Below are 24,688 nucleotides of genomic sequence, written 5' to 3' on the forward strand. Positions count from 1 at the left end.
ATTGCGCTCAGTTTCCTCCCTTAATCCAACTTCCTCCACCTAGCTCAAAAACTCCTACCACCAGTTCCTCTGCCATTTGAAGTGTATGCATATCACTTATCATAGTAGGATCCTTTGTATCTCACTCTTGCAGCCCCGAAAGCCTTGAGGTGTGTAAAGATTATTATAGATTTTAATGACTGAGATGATGAATGGATGGTTTTTATTTCAAGTACTATCTCTGCTAATAAAGGATCTGATGTGCTCCACAATATGTATAATAACAATGCAAAGATATGATAAAAGTTTCTTCAACCTTGATATATGTACTACCTCCGATCTACTTGCGTTAACAAATTTCAATGTTTGTAATATCGGGTGGCATACAATATACGTACAGTGGTGGTCGGGTATATGGGTGAATGGATGTGTCTCCAAATGGAGACATGACCGTTCACCAATACACATGATCAGTGGTATGGTCACACCCATTGATTAGTTATAACAAAACTAATTTTTCCAAGACTTAACAAAGCCCAATGCAATTGATAATGATCAAAATGAATACGATCATTATTGAGATCAATCTCAGATATAAACACAATAATTATATGCACAGTTGGTTCTAAATACTACGATCACCATGAATAATGCAGATTATATTCATGCATATATACATGAGTATATTCTCATACGATCAAAGATATTGTTTAAACCGGAGCTACATGTTTCAATTTTGTGTGTATACAAATATCAAGTCTCATGATATCCTCCATAAAGAATCATGGCATATCCATAGATATTAAGTCACATAATATCCACCATGAGTTTAAACATATTAATCTTCAATAGATATCAAGTCACATGATATCCATCAACATGCTCTTTTAACTATTATGATTTTCAGGAATATCAAGTTGCGTGATATTCATCAGAATAGTAATCTATTAATTTAAAGTCGTCACCTTATATTATTAGAGTCAACATTTCAATATAAAAGATTGTCTCCTTTTAATACTAAACATAGGGTAGGCCCATGAGTCATAAGAGTCACACATATGACAAAAGAGTTTACACTTTAAACATCTTTATTAAATAAAACAAATTTACAAAGTTTGATACTCAATCTCATTAACTTACATTTCAACAAAGCCAAGCTTCTTTCTAAAATGATCAACCTTCACTTTAGGAAGTGCCTTGGTAAGAATGTCAGTTGTTTGATCACCTGTATTCATATATTCCAACTGAACAGCTCTTCTTTCCACCATGTCTCTTACATAGCAGTAAGGAATTTCTATATGCTTGGATCTATCATTAAATACCAAATTCACAAATAACTTGATGCAACTTTGGTTATCACAATGAATAGTGGTAGGTTTCATAGGCTCGCCAAACAAGTTAGAAAGCAACTTCCGAAGCCACATTGCTTTTCTAGCTCACTTGCTGCTGCAATATACTCTGCCTCAGTAGAACTATGAGCAACTGAAGCTTGCTTTCTGCAGATCCAAGAAACCATAGCTGATCCTAGACTGAAACAACATCCTGATGTACTTTTCCGATCTTTAACACTTCCAGCCCAATTAGAATCAATATATCCATGTAGCTCCAAGGTGGCATTCTCATATTTAAGTTCATACCCAATAGTGCCTTGGAGATTGATAATTTCAGTTCTAAGTAAGTTTTCCAAGACTTAACAAAGCCCAATGCAATCGATAATGATCAAAATGAATGTGATCATTACTTAGATCAATCTCAGATATAAACACAATAATTATATGCACAGTTGGTTCTGAATACTGCGATCACCATGAATAATGCAGATTATATTCATGTATATATACATATCGATATTCAAATCATATTGACATATATATATATATATATATATATATATATATATATATATATATATATATATATATATATACATACACATGAGTATATTCTCATATGATCAGAGATATTGTCTGAACCGAAGCTACATGTTTCAACAAGGTGCACCCTTTTTCCTTTATATAATGCAGATTATATTCATGTATATATACATATCGATATTCAACTCATATTGACATATATATATATATATATATATATATATGATCAGAGATATTGTCTGAACCGAAGCTACATGTTTCAACAAGGTGCACCCTTTTTCCTCATTAGTCCCCATTGTCCCCCATGCTGGATCATAGCTCTTTCCCCTACTCTTTATGATATCCCTCACCAGCCTCCTATTTGTGCCACCCCTCCCCCCAACTGCCATGTTTTCATCTACACCAATGTTAGGGAGGTTGTGAAGTCGATGAACAGTAGTAGGGTTGCGGACGAGGAAGGGTTCCAAGCAAAACTCTTCAAGCAGAACATCACAATCCTAGGTTATTTCCTCACGAACCCTTTCAACAATGTGGTGTACACAACATTCCCCCCACTTAGTTGTGGCATATCATCCACCTGATACACAAGGCTTGTCTCATCTCGATCCCAATAATTACACAACAATCATGGTAGGACATACTTTCTCAAAACATTACAATTTTACACATTCTCCTTTCTCAGGAGTTGGATCAACATAAGTTGTGTACTAGGGGGCACACTAGGTTCAAATCGAACTATCAGACCATGGACCACATTTTGACTCTTAGTGCTATTATCAAGGAGGATAGGCATTGCTCCTCAAAGGTCTATCGCTGCTTTGTAGAATTCCACAAAGCATTTGACTTTGTTGCCCAAGGCAACCCTTTTCAGGAGACTTTGCGACATTGATATCTATAAGACTCTCTTGTTGTTGGTCGTGTTAGGACCCCTCTTGGGGTCTCTGACTTCATTGGGAGGACCATCTAGGTGAAGCGAGGTTGTCCACTATCTCTGTTCAGGCTTTAGTTTGATGAGTTGGAGGAGGATTTTTTGCAAAAGCATTCACTTCCGAGAGATGGTTGTTACTTGCACCAAGTTCTGATTTCTATCTTGCTTATTGCACAGTATGTGGACCACTCTTTTCAATGCCATCTCCCCTTGAGACTGCACCCACACTAGCTCATCCCTTCTTTCTTCATGGTGGTTCCACTTGCAAGGGGTGCCAAGCATCAACTCAGTCCTCCCACTTCCAGCCACACTAGATTTGCAAGACAATATGAGGATTTTATTAAGTAGAGGTCCCAGGAGACCACATACAGTTCCATCTCTCCTTAGGGTCTACCCTTTGGTTCTGGATTTTTTCTCAACCTCTCGAGACAACTAATGAGTTGTTCAATTTCAGTTGTAGTTTTTTTCTTCTCTTGTTGTTTTTCTCTCTTCTCGAACATTAGTTGGTGTTCCCATTATGGGTCGGTCTTTTCCTTGTCTCAACAATCCCTAGGTCTCCCTTTGTGGTCATGTGTTACATTAATAAATTTATCATATCTATAAATCATCAACAACGCAATTTTTGCAGTCTCTATTTGCCCATGGTTGAATCTCTCTCTCTCTCTCCATCACATTATGAACATGGAACACTACAAAACATGTTGTCACTTATTCCATTATGTTGGAAATGAATACACTCAAATCTTAATGGGACTAATAATGCTTCAGTTAGTTCTTGTTCAAATTTCCTATGGACTTCAAATTCTTGGTAATGTAGAACCCATACACACATGGCCACTTCCACCGTTAGCGTACCACTGAAAATCAAGCAACCTTACTATTCCTTGGGGTGGTCTTGCCAAGTCACTTGATTTGACAAACTCCTTACCAAACCTAGGGCCCTTACATGAAAATATTTTCTTCAAGACTTAATACACTCAAAGCTATTAGATTTCCACGATTCATCATATTATCTGTTTGTTTTTGTTGATTCGATTCTATGAACAATTTTTATCATCAACATTTTGGATCACACTCCTTTCTTTCGTTGGATTTGTATGTTGATGATGGATCATAGAGTGTGGTCCGAAACATTGATGATAAAAATCGCTCACACAATCGCATCCAAAAGAGAGAAATAAAACTTAATGCACTATCTAAGTCTCATTAATTAATTTTACCATTCTATGAACTAATAAAATTTATTTCTATTCTTTCTTTCCTTCTAAACATATTGGTAGCCATATTAATTATTCTTAAGTTCTAACATAGTGATAGCCTTATACTAACTATAATATAACAATTTGTGAAATGTCTTAAACGCTTATAATGAATTCACACAAAACTCTAAGATATTCAAGAGTTGGAGTAGCTTCACTAATTACAAATATATATTCATTTAGAATAACAACAATGTTTGTCAATGCAAGATTTAAACAATAGGTGGCAATCATGAATGTCGACAAGAAAGGTAACGAAAAAGATATGTAGAGAAGACGGGGAGAAATCAACGTTTGTGGCCAATTTTGTAAGCAACAAATCATTTAAAACAACATTGATTTTTCCACCCTTCTGGTTTGGAGGCTACTAATTATTAAGTTAATCCACTCAACTTCCAACCCTGATGGGGCTAACTAAGTGAAAGTGGATAGGTGTAATATCCCCTTCATAATGAAATTTTATTATTTTTCATATAATTATTTAATTAAAATTGCTAATCGATTGACAAAATATATATTTATACCATAATTAGATATTAATAAATATATAAACAAATAATAAACTAAACTAATTATTATTATCAATTAATAAATATATATATTATAAAATATCCTAATTAAACAAATCAGGAAGCCAATTACATTAAAGTCACATATCCATTACGATCACATTAAACAATGTGATAAAGAGATGTACAATGGGGCCCATTCACCAAGCGTTATATCTTCTAAGATCATAGTTGGTATTTGTTTATCGGTAAGAACTGCCAAATGTAAAAGGGATAGCGAAAAAAGATTTATAATAATGGTAATCTGCAAAATCAGAAGGATCAAACAGGAGAAAAATATGGGAAAAAGGCTATGTGAGTCATATATATCAATAGCACGAAAATAAAGAAGAGAGGAGAATTAAATCTCCACTTAAAACAACCGAATAGAACAAGGAGCTTTGTATAAACGAAGGTGGACTAAGAGAAGGGCATATAACAACACAAAAACAAATTCATTATAGTAAGTAAAGAAAATATATGAAATTTTCCTTACGTGTGCTATAGTAAGAGAAGAATAAGTCAACCAAAAACTAGAAGGGGGTAAAGAACTACTTAAGGCAAATATATAAGAGGTATTTTATTTCATTTATTCAATTCATTTATAGGTAAACTAGATATAGACGTCATGACTATGAAATATATATAAATATATAATTCTTGTGTAAATATAATGTGCCATTAAATGTACAATGATTGTGTAATATAAATAGTAAAGAATTTAAGGTAATAGTGTTTATGATTATTTATTTTGATAATATTATTGATTAGTTAAATATATGGAAGTAATAGTTTAAATTCTTATAGTGTTAGTATAGGGATGATACTCAACTTTATGGCTAAGTACTTGAGGGTATCTTTGTATAAATGGCTAGATGAGTAATAAATTGAACCTCATAGTGCCAGTGCAGGACGTGAAATATTCGTGTAAATGGCTATCGTGTTAGTGTAATAGATGAATAATCCTGTATGAATGAATAGATGAGAAATGGATAATACAATGAAGATTAAGGGAACCTCTATCATGGGGTATGTGAGGCATTAAAGTCTCCATCTTAATGGAGCCCTAAGTTTCACAGAAATTAGAGCCTCCATTTGAAGCATTTTTCTGCATCTTTTGTTCTATAATCTATTCTATACTTATATTCACATATGTGTATTAAGGGCAGAACTTGATGACCTTTTCATGTAACATTGATATAATGCTACAAGTCAATGTCTTCACAGACCTGTTTTCTTCAACATGATATGAAGGTGAAGTAATAATACTATACTTAGAAATGGGTTGCATGAGCAATATTTCTGGAAATTTGAAGATTGAGATATACAACTGGGTTGAAAGCCAATGTTTCCATTTACTATCATATCAGAATTGAGCATGAATTTTACCTCTTTTATTACTACCATACAAGTCAGAACACAAGAAAATTAATGGCATCCCTGGCTTCACCCGAGTGCATTATCAATTCCTAAAGAGTTGAAGACTTCTCAATACCTTCCCAAATCACCGATTGACATACAAATAATTTCCAAACAATGTTGTGGCTGCAGATTATAATGTGGAACCTCAGAAAATGAAATGGACAGAAACAGAAATGTTTAGCTTTCTCCTATCCTAAACTCAGAAAGAAGTACACATTCAGCTCTCTACACAACTATGAAAAAACACTGAAAGTCTGAACATTTGGAACCTAAGGATATATTGTTCCCCTTTAGAGAGATGCTGGCATATAACATCTCCTGACTGTTGTGGTGATGAATATAGAACCTACAAGAGTCCATCTGTGATTAGATTTGGTTTTGTGCCAAGGATTTGAATTTTATGAAGACCAAGGTCTGAAGTGTAATTGTATTACAAATGAACCATTTCATATTAGATAACTATTTCTGTGTCAGCCTACAGATGGCTTCTTCACTTCAACACTGTTTCATAAAAGACAAAAATGTCAGGAGCCGCTGGAGTTTGGAGAACCTATAGGAATGGAAGAAAACACAATTGGACCTCTGCATATAACAACGAGTTGTATCAGCAGAAGATAATGAATAATAGCAATCATTGAGAGAGCAGTGAAGCCTGTCCATACAAGGCTGCAATATTTGAACAAGGCTCACAGAAAAATCTTTTTCATCATCCATATAGTATTGGCAAATATACTCCAGTATAAATTGATACCAATTCAACAACAGGAACAAAGATATGTGCGTTAATTATTTGAGGAGCCTGAAAGATGACCCTAAATTTCAAAGTCTTGTCCTTGGAAATTATTGCCAAATCAAAATTGCAAGATGCAGTGCGATGAATATAAAAAAATGAAAAATGTCTTTGACAACAATATTATTATGATAATAGATAAGCTTCTATTATTGGCTAATGGTTATTTGTTTGTAATCTACTGTAAATATTAGAATGTTCCTAATATTTAGTTAGTTGTAGTTATTTGTTAGCTTTCTTTAGCTTTCTTTTAGCTAGAATAGAATATTTCCATTCTTTACGATCGTTCCCGAGGAGACATTGCTTTATTCTTTTGTATATATAGACCTCTCAGTCTCTATTAATAACAAGCATCTTACCAATTACTTCGTAATATGGTATAAGAGCCACTTCTTTAAAAATAATCGAAAATCATAATTTCTTTTCTGAAATTATCAGACCGTATTTTTGAAATTATTTTTCTGACATATTTGCTTCGAACTAGGGTTTGTCTAAGAAAATTGATGATCAATATTCACGTTTTTTTTCTTGTCATTTTTCAAAAAACGTAACTATTTTTTGGGCATTTTCGTCCATTTTTTCTACATGTCTAGGACTGGGATTCGGCATTGATAAAAAAGTTTTTTTCAGCACAAGACTTTTCTATTCAAAACCCTAATTTTTGGCCTGTAAAAAATTTTCTAACTTCATAATCTTGGTGGATTTTCCGAGAGCTCAACTAGGTTGTCATCAAATTTTTCTAGGTGCCTCAATTTTTGTGCCTCAATATTCGAGCCAATGAATCCAGTAACTAACAACATATTCTTTTTGGGTTTTTTGAGCTCTCTTCTAGGTCGCCTTTCAAATTTTTTGGGTCTTCCATTTTTTGCCTTAGAACATACCTTCACAGATTTTCATGTTTTTCAATTGAAAAACTTGCTATGGCATCATTGACTAATATTCTACTCGAGAGCAATTCCAAATTCAATGGTCGGAATTATGGCACTTGGAAGCAGCGGATAATTGCAATTTTTGAATATCGGACTACCAATCAGATTGTTCTGGGTGTTACACAACGTCCAACTGCCACTAGTGTTGATCAGGATACATGGGATTTGAATAATCGAAAGGTGGTGATGCTTCTCAAATTATCCTTAGCTAATGATCAACTCTCTCATATTCCATCTGGCAAGCCAGTAGCCGAGATATCGGCACATCTCAAAAATCTTCATGAGACTTCTGACAAAAGCAAAGCTTCTTCTTGAAGAACACTATTTTTTATTATCATAGCTGAGCAAACATCACTCCAGGCTCAACTAACTACAATTCAGAAAATTCGTGATCAGTTGCTTGCCATTGGCCACAAGATGGAGGAAGAGGACATTGTGGTTATCACTCTCCGGAACCAAAGTCCTACGAGCATTTTATTGAGACTTTTAACATCACTTCTTCTGGTGTTGATCTAAAGTTACAGATCTCTGCAAACTTTTGCTTCAGCAAGATCAGTGGAAACAACAGTTTGGTAGCAGTTCCAACTCCAGCTCCACAGAGCAAGCCTTTGCTGCTAAATCCTTTCAAAGGGATAAAGGCAAATCTTAGGAGTCTTCTTAGCAAAAGTCCTATGCTCCAGCTTCAAAAGGCTCTCGAAAGAACATTCAATACAACTACTGCTACAAGTTTGGTCACATGAAGGTTGAATGTCAAAAATGCATAGCTGCCCAATCTAAGCAATCAAGTTTGCAGCCCAAAGCGAACAGTGCAGAGCACACTAAGCAAACATAATTTTCCTTTTATGCCTTCATGGCTAAAAGACCTGCAGATCATTTCAAGTCGTCTGCATGGTATGTTGATTCAAGTGCCTCTCGTCATTTCACCCCATGCAGAGACTGGTTCACTGACTACCAGCCTTACTCCGATTCAGTTATTTTTTGTGGCAGAGAAGAGTACACCATTGTCAATAAAAGTAACATTCCAATTCAATCTATTGGGAGGAATCTCATTTTCCTTGATGTGTACTATGTTCCAAAATGGAAGTAAATCTACTCTCAGTCAGGCACTTACAACGGCATTCTTCACACTTTGACGTCACCTTCAGTTCACATCAGTGTACCGTCACTAATAGGGCGACATGATCAATTGTTATAGTGGGTCTTGAGGATCATGGTCTTTTCCGACTTACTAATTCTGGTGATTCTCGGAACTTAGCTATGGCTGCTTGGTGGTCTTCTGTTAGCACACTTTGGCATCAACGGTCTGCGCACATAAATGTGCATTATCTCCCTCATCTTGCTCAGGAAGAGCTTGTCCTTGTTTTTCCAAAGTTTCACACTTGAAGCTTGGAGTTTGTGATGCATGTCAAGCTAGGAAGCAACATCACACACCTTTCACCAATGGCGATGCATGGCAAACTTCTCAAGTACTTCAACTTGTTCGTGCCAGTATCTATTGCCCTTTGGCCACTCCTATTCTTCGGTCCAGGTATTTTCTATTGTTTACTGATGATTTTTAGTAGAAAAAGTTGGGTGTATTTCCTTAAAAAGAAATTAGATGCATTTACTATATTTCAGAAGTTTAAACCCTTAGTTGAAAAAGAATCTAGGAAATCTATTATTACTCTTAGATTAGACAATGGGGGAGAATTTTGTTCTAATGAATTCTCTAGCTTCTTAGATACTCATGACATCAAACGTCAGTTAACCACACCCCATACACCACAACAGAATAGTGTAGTTGAACATCGGACCAGAACAATCACTGAGATGGCTTGATCTATGCTCGAACACAGACATTCTGAAGAAGTTCTGGGCAGAAGCAAATAACACTGCAGTTTATCTTGTATACCGGTCACCTATAGTGGCAATCAAAACTAAGACTCTAGAAGAGGCATGATCAGGTCGCAAGCCAGAATCAATCACTTGAAGGTTTTTGGCTCCCCTGCTTTTGTTTGGATCTCTGATGTGTCATGCAACAAGTTGGATGCCAAGAGTCAAAAACTTATGCTTGTTGGATAAAGTAGTCTTCACAAAGCCTACCGCTTGATTGACACTGAGACATCTCATCTCTTGTACAATCATGATGTAGTCTTTGATGAGCAGTGAGGACCATTCATGCATGTTTCTTTTGTTCCTGATCAAGCATACCAACCTATGAAGGCTCATGACTTGGGAGTTAGGCTTCCATTAGGTCCACCTGATGGGAGAGCTTCAATAGCTCCTACACCTCTAGCTATACCAATGATCCGTATACAAACACCTCTAGCTTCTCCTGTAGAATCACCTCAATTTGTAGATGCTTAACTTGAGTTTGATCCAAATTCTCCTGATGAGGAACCAGATCACCAAGCATCTCCTGATACTAATGTTGGTCATTCTCCTCTTCGGCCTAAGTAGTGGGCTAAGACACTTGCTAATCTTTGTGATGATGAGCTCATTGATGGGAGAACTACTCTGAAAAAGAGCAAACCTACAGAGTCTATTAACTTTGCTCTTATGGCCAACATTCATAATGTCTTTGAACCTCAAACATATTCCGAGGCTAAAGGAATTCCAAAGTGGGAACAAGCCATGACCTCTGAACACCAAAGCATATTGAAGAATAACACTTGGGTCCTTCCTGATCTACTAGGGAAAAAACTCATTGGCTGCAAATGGATTTACAAAATCAAATACAAATCTAATGGTACTTTGGATAAGTACAAAGCTCGTATAGTTGCAAAGGGCTTTTCTCAATGTAAGGGCATTGATTATGAGAAGACCTTTGCTCCTACTACAAAGATGAGCACAATCAGATTGGTTCCAGCCATGGCAACACAGTCTGGATGGAAGGTCCATCAGATGGTCGTCAAGAGTGATTTCCTAAATGGTGATCTCCACAAAGAGGTGTAGATGATGCAACCTCCTGGTTTCAAGGTTACTAGTAAAGACCATTAGGTTCTCAGATTGGTGAAAGCTCTCTATGGCTTGAAGTAGGACCCTAGGGCATGGTACATAAAAATTCATTAGTACCTCAGCGATCAAGGCTTCCAAAGGAGTTCTTCAAACTCAAATTTGTACATCATCATCCTTCTGGTTATTTATGTAGAAGATTTGATCATCACTAACAGTTTGGCATGTTTGATTCCGGGAATTAAACAGAATATATGTCAATCTTTTGATATGACAGATCTTGGGCCCATGCATTATTACGTAGGCATTAAGGTTTGGCAATAGTCTTCTGGTATATTCATCTCTCAGTCCAAATATGCTAGGGCTCTTTTAAACAAATTCTGTATGCAGGATTGCAAGCCTGCATCTACATCCATGGAGAAAGGTTGAAAGTTATCTACCAAGTCTAATTCTCCTCTCATTGATGACACTACATACAAACAACTAGTAGGTAGCCTCATCTACCTCTCTACTACTAGGCCTAATATCAACTCCACAGTCAGCTACATCTCACGCTCTATGACAGTTCCCAAGGCTGATCATTGGATGGCAGCAAAGCTTGTGCTTCATTATGTGAAGGCAACTTCAGATTATAGACTTCATTACTCTTGTTGTTCTAATCCTAAACTCAATGGGTTCACATATTTAGATTGGGTAGGCCCTGTTGACAATAAAATGTCAACTTTTGGATGTGTTCAGTTTGGGATCAGGTGTCGTCACATGGACTAGTAAGAAGCAACAAGTAGTTTCAATCTCCTCTACGAAAACCAAATAGAGAGGGACAATCAATGCAGGTTGTAAAGTTGTTTGGCTTTGTCGAAGGCTTGGGGATATGCATATGTCACCAGCAGGACCAATCACTTTGCTTGTTGATAACGAAGGCATTATCAAGTTAGCATGAAATCCAGTCTTCCATGAACAAAACAAGCATGTGAATGTTCATTGTCACTACATAGGACAGTTGCTTGAGAATGGCACAATAGACTTGCAGTATGTTCCTACCATAGATCAGATTGCAGACATTCTCACCAAGCCTCTTGGTCTTGATAAGTTTGTCAAATTCAGCGGACAACTTGATGTTGTGAATAGATTAACCATTAAGTGAGGGTATTATAATAATAGATAAGCTTCTATTATTAGTTAATGGTTATTTGTTTGTAGTCTATTGCAAATATTAGAATGTTTCTAATATTTAGTTAGTTGTAGTTATCTATGAGCTTTCTTTAGCTTCATTTTAGCTAAAATAGAATATTTCTATTATTTACGATCGTTTCCTAAGGAAACATCGCTTTATTCTTTTGTATATATAGACCTCTCGGTCTCTGTTAATAACAAGCAAGTATTTTACCAATCACTTTGTAATAGATATCAATACACAGAAAATATAGATGTATCGAAGGAGTGTTGGCTGTTGACTGAAGCACTAGAGGAAAAATCCAAATATACGCACTTCTCATCCAGTGGATTCGACGAGCCTATCCAAGTGTGGGTGATAGAAATAAGTATATCTGGAAGAGATTAATTCCACACGAAAAATATTTCATCTCTAGCAATCCCCTAAATAATACGGATCATTATATTGAACTATTGAATAAGTTCAATAAGGTTTAATATATTAACTAATTAAACCCATAAAATAAGAGGATAATTAAAATAAATATTGTTTTAGAAAAGTCATACCTTTTCTTAAATGGACACTTCTCTTAGTTTTTAAGATATAAATATGTAACCATGTTATTCGAGGGAAAAGTAAAGAAGACATATTCGAAAAAGAAGTATTTATAAGAGATATATTTTGTAAGGAAAAATAAGGAGCTTAAAGATGACTTTGTAATAAAAATTCAAATATAGTATTTTAATTTTGTTTATATTTGAGGCATGGAGATTTAAACTGCAGTTGATTCGTCCATATAATCATCTTTAAATTCCATAGGCAATTTAAATGTCAGATAAGTGGAATAGGTCATTTATGGCATTTTAAACTCGATCATTATAGATATAGTGAAATATTGAATTGTTTCCTGTCTATATCCAGTTTGTCTCCCTACCTTAAGAGTTAAAGTGCAATCTGGACTAGTTTAAAATTGCGTATATGTACTTGATCAGTCGCCTCTTGACTATTTAATTGTTTATAATTCAAGTGCATAGAATTTTATAAAGTTGTACGTGATAATCTTCATTGCAGTTGACTCTATTGCCTGGATGAGCAAAGGCACTGGCTTTTTATTAATTGAAATCAAAAAATCTATATCTTCCTTCTCACAAGCATCAAATCCATTATTGACAAATACTATACAAAACATTCATTCAATTCAAACATTCAAAAGCCTTGAACCAAGCAGTCAGCATTTGAGGTGAAGGTTTACCCGCCTAGGTGTAGCAAAGTCTAAAGTGCAGGGGAATCAAGGTGATTCTCGTTCATTGGCCAGAACTAATTGTGGAATCATGTTGGAGAATTGGCAAGCTCTTGGATTTCCAATTTGTGCTTTTGGGAACCAACACATCTAACTACCATGACTAGGATAAATAGACAATCTCCATGTGCCAAACTATTCTAATGATGTCAACATATGCATATGTGATTCGCCTTGGATAGAGGATGTCCCGTCCAAGAAGAACCTTAATGGGAGCAATCCATGAGAAGACGGTGGAAAAGCTAAGGGTTAGGAAGCCCAATTTGGAGAATTTATTAAGGTTGGGGTTAAATTAGAGGGTAGAATAATATAAATATGTTTGTTATTATTATGATTCTAACAATTGTTTTGCAAGTATCTCTTGTCTCAAGGTAATCCTAGTAGTGGGGACATTACAATAGGGTTAGTTCAAAGGAACATGGTTCATTACACTTACAACTAAGGAACCCATCTATTGCAATAACAAAGGAGACTCGATTAATTTGAGGAATGTTTCGTTAGGTCAAGCAAACAAGGTGTCTAAGTCCAAAAATATCAAAATAGATATTTGCAGCAAACACTTGATGTGTAGATATTTGGGGGAAGAAATAGAGTTTTGGCAAGTGAATCTAGACGATGTGATCGATTTGGAGTGACACCATACAAACCTCTCTTTGTTGGAAGGTTTTATATTCAATTTCGAGGTTATTAAGGACCATGATTTTGTGTAGAACAATGGCAGCTATTTTTTGGGAAGAACTCGTGCTTTTAAATGCCTTTGGATTCCTTTTTATCCGATAATGGTTCCATATCAAATGTGCAAATGCAGGGCCCCTTGCATTACTTTTAACTAGTGATAAGAGATCTTTTGATTCAACAATTGGCATGAGAGGTAGGTAGTTTTGTCAAAATTGATTGGTCGATTATTTCTAGAAAATAGATTTGTGAGCAAACTATGTCATGATTGAAATCTCTAAGCCTATCTTTTTCTATATTTAAATTTTTTGCTCTAATGTATCCTACACTCAATTTATAATTTTTGAGGGGTTGCTTCTTAAATGCCTAAAGCCTAAATTGCAACCAATTAGGGCACAAGTAAATACTGGATCAATCTATGAATCCATTCATTCTTGCATTGTTTGCTCGCAAAAATTAATTCTGATGATGATATGAAAGAAATATTTGTTTGGAAAACCATGGGCAATTTATTTGCTAACCATCTTGTCTTTTCTCTAGTCTATGGAAAGGAAGAGGGATGGCAACTTGACAAGAGTTAAGTGAAATTGTGTCTTTCTTTAGGTTAAGGAGAAGGTGGTGTGTGCTTGCAGGAATTCGCTGCATTCTAAGTTACCAAGTATGCTTGGAACCCACCGAACATCCATCCCAAGCATGTTCGAGTACAATTTTTCCTGGAGGTATGCCTGGGTATACCTAGTGTATATTCCAAGCCGTCTGGTATGCCTATGGCATACCTAGGCAAACCTAAAGAAGTTGAGTGCCAAAAAGTAACAAAAACAAAAAAAATTTGTATGTTTCTAGGTTTGGGGGATAATGGCTTGCTCTAGGTCCAATTAGCACCCAGTCTGGATACAGTTGTGGTTCAATTTGTGGTTTGCTAGAGGAAGTATGGCCACAAAAAACAGTTTTTTAACCTCTCATTTAAGTACAGATATAGAAATCCCAATGAGGCATGATTAGTTCAGACTTTTCCCACTCACACAAACTCACACATGGGAAAAGAAAGGATTTCAAGCAGGTACTTAGGGCATTTAGATGAATTTTTATCGCTCATCATTCCATTCTATCGCTGGTTCACGCATAGGTGAGATTGCAGATTGTTTGCAGCCAAACTGTTAAGCAGGTTTTCTATAATTTAATATGTATGCAAAAAATTCTCACCAATTCAAAATATGTGTGATTGTTAATATTTAAACTAAAATAATTTGATTTAATTTCAAATCTATTGGGGGACTTAATGTAAATATATGACTCCAATTTTATGGTGTTCTCTTGTTTACAAGAGACATTCTAATCTTAATGTATGCTCCTAGGCCACACACACACACACACACACCAATATATATATATATATATATAAGTTTGTACAAACGAACCCCCCGCCCATTTCAAAATTTTATCATACTAACAAACTTGTTCCACGAACCCGTATCTAAACCTAAACCAGCAACATATATATATATATATATATATATATATTGGTGTGTGTGTGTGTGTGTTTGTACAAACGAACCCCCCGCTCATTTCAAAATTTTATCGTACCAACAAACTTGTTCCACGAACCCGTACCTAAACCTAAACCAGCAACATATATATATTGGTGTGTGTGTGTGTGTGTGTGTTTGTACAAACAAACCCCCCACCCATTTCAAAATTTTATCATACTAACAAACTAGTTCCACGAACCCATATCTAAACCTCAACCAGCAACATAGCTTTTATTACATCCAAAAACCCTAAAATATCAATCAAAGCATTTCTTTGCCCAATACAAAGATCATTTCGCTATCGTCGCTATCTCTTTTTACCATTTTCTCTTTAAAAAAATTCTGGAACATGGTCCCTCAACTCCCACTTCTCTCTCTATAACTGGTTTTTTTCGACATCTTACATCTTGTTCAACTTATCATTCTTATCCCTCAATTCAATTATTGTCTTCATTCCTACACCCACTAGTACGTAAAGTCTCCTGTCATATAAGAAATTTTGAGTGGAATCCAAGGGCAGGAACTTAGACAACTAAAATTCATAAATATTACATATGTAAGTATCTATTGGCATTTACTATTTATATATATCACTATCATTTTGGCAGTTGGCATTGATTGATGGAGTATCATACTATCAAAAGTATCTAGATTTACAATTTTGTATATTTCTTTAAAGAATTGTACACATGCATGCACCCAAACGTGACATACCCATGGCCAAAACAATTGCTCGTACCAGCATACCCAGTTCTCATATCCATACCTATACCATTTCCATACCAGCAGCTTAGGCTAGATTTGAAAGAAGTGGGTAAGAAGTAAGATTAATTAGTTTCCACTGTCACTTTATCTGTTTAAAGTGTTTCTTAAATGGTAAGTAAGAAGAACAAAGCGAATCAATAGGTCTACTGCAAAGCATAAGGGGAGGAAATAAAAGCAGCACAGAGATTGTGATTGTGAACTCAAGATTTTGTTCTAGACTATCAATGCTCTTTAAAATGCTTATATGAAAAGTATAAAAAGAAAAGGACCCTCCACATTCAACTCAAAGATGCATATACATGAAAAAAAATTATCTGATTAGCTTGTTTAAATATATGTTAATAAACATCAAAAACTTGTTTAGACAATTTCACCAGCAATGAAGCATTGGTATATTATGGATGTTTATAACTTATTTATTTGAAGAGAAAACTGTTTACCTAGGCTTTTACAGTGATCTGTTCACTGCATTAAATCGTTAAAATGCGTATTTCTTGACCAAATTGTCTACTAGAATAGCAATAACCATAGTTGAAGTTGATCTTATATACCTTGAGTGCGTGACCATCGATGGAAGTCTCTACTATTAGTCACTCTGAGCCCTTAGTATGCAGAACAAAATGAAATTCCTAAAACTTTGACGACATGCCCATATTATTTAAATAGAATATTTTAATTTCTAATAATTTTATAAGAAACTTCCATGAATATCTCACCCACTGATATTTAACAACAACCGAGCGGTTGCTCTGTAGATGTGCTCTTTAAGATCAGAAACAGACTCCACCTGTTCCAATTTATTCATCAAACAACGTTTTGTTAGAAAAGTTCGATGCAGCTACCAAATGGCATAGCCACCATGAACAAGTTTATTAATAACAATGCAACCGTCAAAAAATATTAGACTTGAGTCTGAATATATACAAATAAAAATAATAAAAACTGCCAACCGTGTGGGAATAAAAGTCCTCAAGAGATGCCAAAGCACTCTGCAGAAGCATTGACTGGAGATGAGTTCTTGACCTACGCAGAATTTGCCCAATTCGAGTAATTGAGTCTGCAGCTATACAGCTTTCCTGCAAAATAAATCACAAATGATTTATGTTTTGCCAGATTAAACTTACCTACTGTCATTAGGGAATTTGTACATATGACAAAAGTTGATTAGAAGGAAAAAACTCATAAGCCTGATAGAAGATTGAAATCGAAGAACAGTTTCCAAAAAGCTCTTTCAAGTTTTCACTTAGAGCTCTTCTTTTAATACTCCTTTAAACAAAATTATTGCATTTGAAAATTATACCATCCAGTTCTCTTCTTAATTAAGAAATTTGAATAGCCAACTTTGGTATACAACATTATAGATCTGCATGGATAATCTTGTCTGAAAGATTGTTTAATTTCATTTAAACAGAATCTTCCCAGTCATGACACTACTAATGCAAATTAGTGTTAAATGCTAAACATATTGAATATGCTGAAAGTTAAAACAATACAAAGGTAAGGAAGTATTGCTGAAGACACCAGCACCATATAAGTTTAAAAAGGAGTGTCTTTTAGGTTCAAAACCATTGATAAAAGGAAATTGGGCAATCAAATGACACTTCGTAATGTCATTTTTCGGTCAACATGCAAATTTAAATAATTAATTGAAATGTTTGTTAATTTTATTTAAATTGTTGAGGGCAATTAATATTTAATTAATAATGATTTAAATAAAGTGACTTTTGGTTGAGAGCAAAAATATAAGTGAAATCACTTTATGGCTAAACTATTTTATTTTAGTTGAGAAGTTGCCAAAATTGGTTACTCAAAGTAAAAATTATAAAACACATGGCTTGGAAAGGAGAAATCATACAGGAAATTATTTTATTATGACGTATGAAGAACTTAGGCAATGGTTCAGGAAATCTGCGGACAAAAACTCTCAAGATCTGGGTTGATTGGAAAAAAACCCAATCAACTTTGAGGGTGGATTCATTGCAAGATTTGCATGTAGGCTTAATGGTGAAATTGTACAATGTCTTCTTCAACAGTTAAATTCAGGGAGAATGGTCAGGCCTTTGGAATAAAGAATCATTTCAGAGGTGTTTGTTAGTTATTTTCAAAACTAAAGGTTATTTCCAGCTATTTATGTTTATACAGGAACAAAATTTGGAACTTCAAAAAAATTTGGTAAATTAAATGGTTAATATTCAATATATGGATACTTAAAATATGTTATTGAAAGACTATAAACTAGGCAAAATATTCATTTGGTGAATTTGGAAGAATGGGGGATCGTTATTTTCTTATCTCCTGTGAAAGAAAGGACTGTACATAGGTGTAAAAAAGGTGCCTTCAAAACTAAATGATTGACAGGTTGACATTGAGCAATATATTATTATGATAATAGATATCGTCTATTATTAGTTAATGGTAATCTATTGTAAATATTTAGTTAGCTTTAGTTAGTTGTAGCTTTTTTACATTTCATTCAGCTAGAATAGAATGTTTCTATTCTTTACGATCATTTTCTAAGGAAACATCGTTCCATTCTTTTGTATATAATGACCTCTCGATCTCTATTAAAAATAAGAAAGTATTTTACCAATTACTTCGTAATATGGCACAAATTTTTGAAATTATTTCTGAGATTTCTCAAAAGCCCGTCTAGGGTTTCCGCTTTCTTGAGAAATTCATAGCTAACTCCTGGTTTTTGGCTAGGGTATTCCGAAGAGAAAGTCTAAAACTCGCGTTCTCTTTCTTCCCTCTAAAACTCAAAATTGGAGCAACGTCTGAAAAATCACGATTTGTTCTAACACTACAAATCACAACTTCAAAAATCGTGGGTCTTTGTCATTGCTCACATTGAAGCTGTTGGGCCACTGTCTTTTCTGTCCAAAATTGCGGCATCCATTGCCATTCTCCGATTGATTTCTTCAAACGTCTTTATGAGGTCGCAGGTCTACTAAAAATGGCCTTTTTTTAGTGAAAAAAAAAAAACTCCTTTTCTATCTTCTCTTCATCATCTGTGTTGTCTCAGCAAGAATGCATCTGTTTACAATAAAAAATCCCTATTCTCAGTCTGAAAACTCCATTTTTCTTTGCAATTTTTCCTCCATGGCCGTCGACCTACGTTTTTTTGCTCGAAACCCTAATTTTTGACCTCAAAATTTTTTTGATTATAGATTCTTGCTGTGTTTTTCGAGAGCTCAATTGAGTTGTCCGTTTTTCAGGGTGCCTTGACTTTCGTGCCTCATTTTTTTAGTAAGCGAATCCAAAAACCGGCAACATATTCTTTCTGGGTTTTTCGAGCTCTCTTTTGGGTCACTCCAAATTTTATGAGTCTTCCATTTTTCTGCCTCAAAGATCGTGCCTTCATAGATTTTCACGTTTTTTCATTAAACAACATGCCATGGCATCTCCAATGAACATTCTACTTGAGCACAACTCAAAATTCAATGGTCAAAATTATGGCACTTCGAAACAATATATCATCTCAATTTTTGAATATCGGAACACTAATCAATTTGTTCTAGGTGTTACGAAGTGTCTGATTGCTCTTGGTCCTAATCAAGATACATCGAATCTGAATAATCGAGAGGTGGTGATGTTTCTCAAATTATCTGTGACTGATGATCAACTTTCTTAGATTCCATCCAACAAGACAGTTGTTGAGATCTGGACACATCTAAAAGGTCTTCATGAGACTTCTGAAAAAAGCAGAGCTTTCTTTTTGAAGAACACTCTATTTTCTATTGTCATGGATGAGCGAACCTTGCTCCAGGCACACCTGAATAGAATTCAAGAAATTTTTATCAGTTGCTTGCCGTCAATCGCAAGTGGACAAAGAGTACATTGTGGTTATCACTCTTCAGAGTTTACCAAAGTCCTATGAGCATTTTATCAAGACTCAACATCACATCTTCTGGTGTTGATTTGAAGTTCACTGATCTCTGCACACTTTTGCTTCAGCAAGATCGGTGGGAAACACAGTTCGGTAGCATTCCTAGCTCCACCTCCATAGAGCAAGCCTTTGCTGCTAAATCCTTTCAAAAGGATAAAGGAAAGTTTCAACAGAAGCCTTCTACGCTAGCATCAGATGGTTCCTAGAAGAACATTTAATGCAACTACTACCACAAGTTTGGGCACATGAAGGTTGAATGTCGGAGACGCTTAGCCACACAATCTAGGCAATCAAGTTCGCAGCCCAATGCAAACAATGCAAAGCACACTGAGGGGACAAAATTTGCCTTTTACACCTTCATGGCTAAAAGACCTGTAGAGCATTTCAAGTCGTCAGCTTGGTACATTGATTCAAGTGCCTCTAGTCACTTCACTCACCGCAAAGACTTGTCTATTGACTACCAGCCTTATTCAAATTCTATTATTTTTGGTGGCGGAGAAGAGCACACTGTTATTCGCAAAGGCAACATTCAGATTTAGTGTGCTGGGAGGAATCTCATTTTCCTCTGTGTACTATGTTCTGGGGATGGAACTAAATCTACTCTCAGTCAATTAGTTACTATGAGATTTTTCACACTTGGATGTCACCTTCAATTCACATTAGTGCACCATCACTGATCGGGCGACTCGGTCTACTGTTGCTATGGGTCTTGAGAATCATGGTCTTTTCCGACTTACTAATTCTAGTGATTTTCGAGACTTAGATATGGCTTCTTGGCAGTCTTCTATTAGCACACTTTGGCTTCAGCGATATGGGCACCTAAATGTGCATTATCTCTCACACCTTGCTCGAGATGAGCTTGTTCTTGGATTACCAAATATCCAGACTCAATAGCTTGGAGTTTGTGATGCATGCGAAGATGGGAACCAACATCATACATCTTTCACAAGTGGTGATTCATGGCGAGCTTCTCAGGTACTTCAGCTTGTTCATGTCGATATCTGCGGCCCAATGGCTACTCATTCTGTTTTTCAATTTAGGTATTTTCTCTTGTTTGTCGATGATTTCAGTAGAAAAATGTTGGTGCGTTTCCTAAAAAAGAAATCAAATGCATTTCTTGTATTTCAGAAGCTTAAACCTTTAGTTGAAAAGAAGAATGGGAAATCTATTATTACTTTTAGATCAGACAATGGAGGAGAATATTGTTCTAATGTTTTCTCTAGCTTCTTGGATACTCATGGCATCAAACGCTAATTAACCACACCCCACACACCACAATAGATCAGTGTAGTTAAACATTAGAACCAAACAATCACCAAGATGGCTCGATCCATGCTCGAACGCAGACATATTCCAAACAAGTTTTGGGCAGTAGTCAACAATGCAATTTATCTTTTATACTTGTCACCCTCAGTGGCGGTCAAAGGTAAAACTCTAGATGAGGCCTAGTTAGGTCGCAAGCCTAGAATCAATCACCTGAAGGTTTTTGGCTCCCTTGCTTTTGTTTGGATCCCTAATGCGTCACACACCAAGTTGGATGCCAAGAGTCAAAAACTCATGCTTGCTAGATACAGTAGTCTTCACAAAGCCTACCGCCTGATCGATGTTGAGACATCTTGTCTCATCTACGGTCGCAATCTAGTCTTTGATGAGACGAGAGGACCATTTATGCATGTTTCTCTTGATCCTGATCCAAAAGGCCAGCCTATGAAGGTTCATGATTTGGGAGTTAGGCTTCCATTAGGTCCACCTGATGGGAGGGCCCTAGTAGCTCCTATAGCTCCAGTTATACCAATGATCCTTGTACAAACACCTCTAGCTTCTCATGCAGGATCACCTCAATTTGTAAATGCTTCACCAAAGTTTGATCCAAATTCATCTAATGAGGAATCTGATCACCAAGCATCTCCTAATACTAATGTTGGTCATTCTCCTCTCCAGCCTAAGTGGTGGGCTAAGACACTTGCTGATCTTCGTGATGATGAGCTCATTGATGGGAGAACTACTCAGAAAAAGAGCAAACCTACAGAGTCTATTAACATTTCTCTCATCGCCAACATTCACAGTGTGTTGAACCTCAAACATATTCCGAGGCTAAAGGAATTTCAGAGTGGGAACAGGCCATGACATCTGAACACCACAGCCTACTGAAAAACAACACCTGGATCCTTTCTGATCTTCCACCAAGGAAGAAACCCATTGGCTGCAAATGGGTTTACAAAATCAAATACAAATCTAATGGTACTTTGAATAAGTACAAAGCTTGTTTAGTTTTCTCAGCATCAAGGCATTAATTATGAGGAGACCTTTGCTCCTACTACAAAGATGAGCGCCATTAGATTAGTCCTAGCCATGGCCACACAGTTTGGCTAGAAGGTCCATCAGATGGACATCAAGAGTGCTTTCTTGAATGGTGATCTCCAAGAAGAAGTCTACATGACGAAGCCGTCTGGTTTCAAGGTTGCTGGTAAACACCATCAGGTTCTCAGATTGGTAAAAGCTCTCTATGCCTTAAAGCATGCCCCTCGAGCATGCTACATAAAAATTGATAAGTACCTCAATGATCAAGGCTTCCAAAGGAGTTCTTCAAACTCAAATTTGTAAATCAAGCCTATTGACAATGACATCATCATTTTGATTATTTATGTGGATGATTTAATCATCAGTGGTAGTTCGGCATCTTTGATTCAAGGAATCAAACATAATTTATGCCAGTGTTTTGATATGACTGGCCTTGGGCTTGTGCATTATTGCCTAGGTGTTGAATTTTGGCAACAAACTTGTGGTATATTCATCTCTCAGTTTAAATATGCAAGGGCTCCGTTAGACAAATTTCGTATGTAGGATTGCAAGGCTGCATCCACACCTATGGAGAAAGGTCTTAAGTTATCCGCAAAGTTTGATTCTCCTTCTGTTGATAATACTACATACAAATAACTAGTAGGCAACCTCATCTACCTCTCTGTTACTAGGCCTGATATCAGCTTCGCAGTCTGCTGCAACTCAAGCTTTATGACAGCTCCTAAGGCTAATCATCGGATGGCCAATAAGTGTGTGCTTTGTTATGTGAAGGGAATTTCAGATTATGGACTTCTGTACTCTAGAAGTCCTAATCCTAGACTTAGTGGGTTCACAGATTGAAATTGGGAAGGCTCTGTTGATGATAAAAAGTCAACTTTTGGATATGTGTTCAATTTGGGATCCGGTGCAGTCACATGGACCAGTAAGAAGCAACAGGCAGTAACTCTCTACCCTATAGAGGCCAAATACAGAGGGACTGTTAAGACAGGATGTGAAGTTGTTTGGCTTCGTCGGATGCTTGGGGATATGCAAATTTCACCAATAGCACTGACTACTCTATTTGTTGATAACAAAGGCATTATCAAGTTAGCATGAAATCCAGTCTTCCATGAATGAACTAAGCATGTGGATGTTCATTGTCACTTCATATGACGGCTGGTTGAAGATGGAACAATAGATTTGCAGCATATTCCTACCATAGATCAGACTACAAACATTCTCACCAAGCCTCTTGGTCTTGATAAATTTGTCAAATTCAAAGGACAGCTTGGTGTTGTAGATAGATTAACCATTAAGGGAGGGTATTACGATAATAGATAATCATCTATTATTAGTTAATGGTAATCTATTGTAAATATTTAGGTAGCTTTAGTTAGTTGTAGCTTTTTTAGCTTTCTTTTAGCTAGAATAGAATGTTTCTATTCTTTATGATCGTTTCCTAAGGAGACATCATTCCATTCTTTTGTATATAATGACCTTTCGGTCTCTATTAATAATAAGCAAATATTTTACCAATTACTTCGTAATATTTATCCCAGGCAATAAAATAAAGTGGGGAGATTATAAATTGGAGGGAATATAATAATCAAATAATGCTTTCTAATTTTGGCATGAGAAATAGTTATATTTCAATGATTTGAAGGCAAGATTATAAAAAGTGTAGCAGTGTGTAAAGTATGAGTTTAGTCACCACAAATTAATATATTTTCAATCATGGATTTATGTGAGCTTGGCATGAGGTAAATATCCATGTGCTTTAGCACAGACCTCCTGTAGTAACATTGACATTACTCTAAACTGAGATTCCAAATATTGGGGTGATGGGAGCAGGTCTCAATAGCAGAGCTAAGTTTTTGCAGCTCAGAACTGAATAAACGAACCATTTGGAAGTGTTATGCCTAGTGTGGCTCATGGATGGCATATAAGGTTGGAGATGTATTGTTTCTTCAAAGGGCTGATCATGTCAAGTTCACCTACTTTTACAAAACGTAAATGAAATACCAATCCTACTGAGAGTGTATTTTCTAGATTGTTGAATGTAATTGGTAACCACTAAGGGAACCATTGATAAACTCTGATTACTAAATAGGCACAAAGGCAACACAACCCTGTGGAAATGATTGCTGAGATAACAAGTGGGTGCATTTTAGCATTGCTCAGTATTAGTTCAAAAGGCTAATGCAAAAAAACCAAAGATTTTCTTTATCAATACAAGGGAGTGAAGCCCTTCAAAAATTCTTGGGCTTTGAATGAATGAAAACTTTTAATAACATCCACGAGGCCAATCAGCCTACGGGACCCACAATTAGCCAGCTATCAATGTATTAGGATCGCTGAAAATGTATTAACATTGCCTCTTCAATATATGTTCTCCAAGGGCAGCGATCTCTCCCTTATATTGAGGATGAGACATGGA

General features: G+C 35.9%; 1 protein-coding gene across 2 annotated transcripts in view; it reads right to left on the reverse strand.

The window, feature by feature from the left end:
- Positions 1-24,688, reverse strand: part of LOC149577946 (coiled-coil protein) — a 238,474-nt gene that overhangs the window by 67,489 nt on the left and 146,297 nt on the right. For both annotated transcript variants that reach the window (XR_016364083.1, XM_089826739.1), the window contains exons 19-20: positions 17,036-17,161; positions 16,802-16,872 (exon numbers count right to left, since the gene is read on the reverse strand). Coding sequence is in view for 1 of the 2 variants with exons in the window: in XM_089826739.1 (XP_089682865.1) it covers positions 16,802-16,872; positions 17,036-17,161 (197 nt within the window). In the remaining variant the exon portion in view is untranslated. The remainder of the gene's footprint in view (positions 1-16,801; positions 16,873-17,035; positions 17,162-24,688) is intronic.

Source organism: Cupressus sempervirens, chromosome 1 (assembly GCF_028749045.1).
Source record: "Cupressus sempervirens isolate cs-2001-9-10 chromosome 1, ASM2874904v1, whole genome shotgun sequence".
NCBI lineage: Eukaryota > Viridiplantae > Streptophyta > Pinopsida > Cupressales > Cupressaceae > Cupressus > Cupressus sempervirens.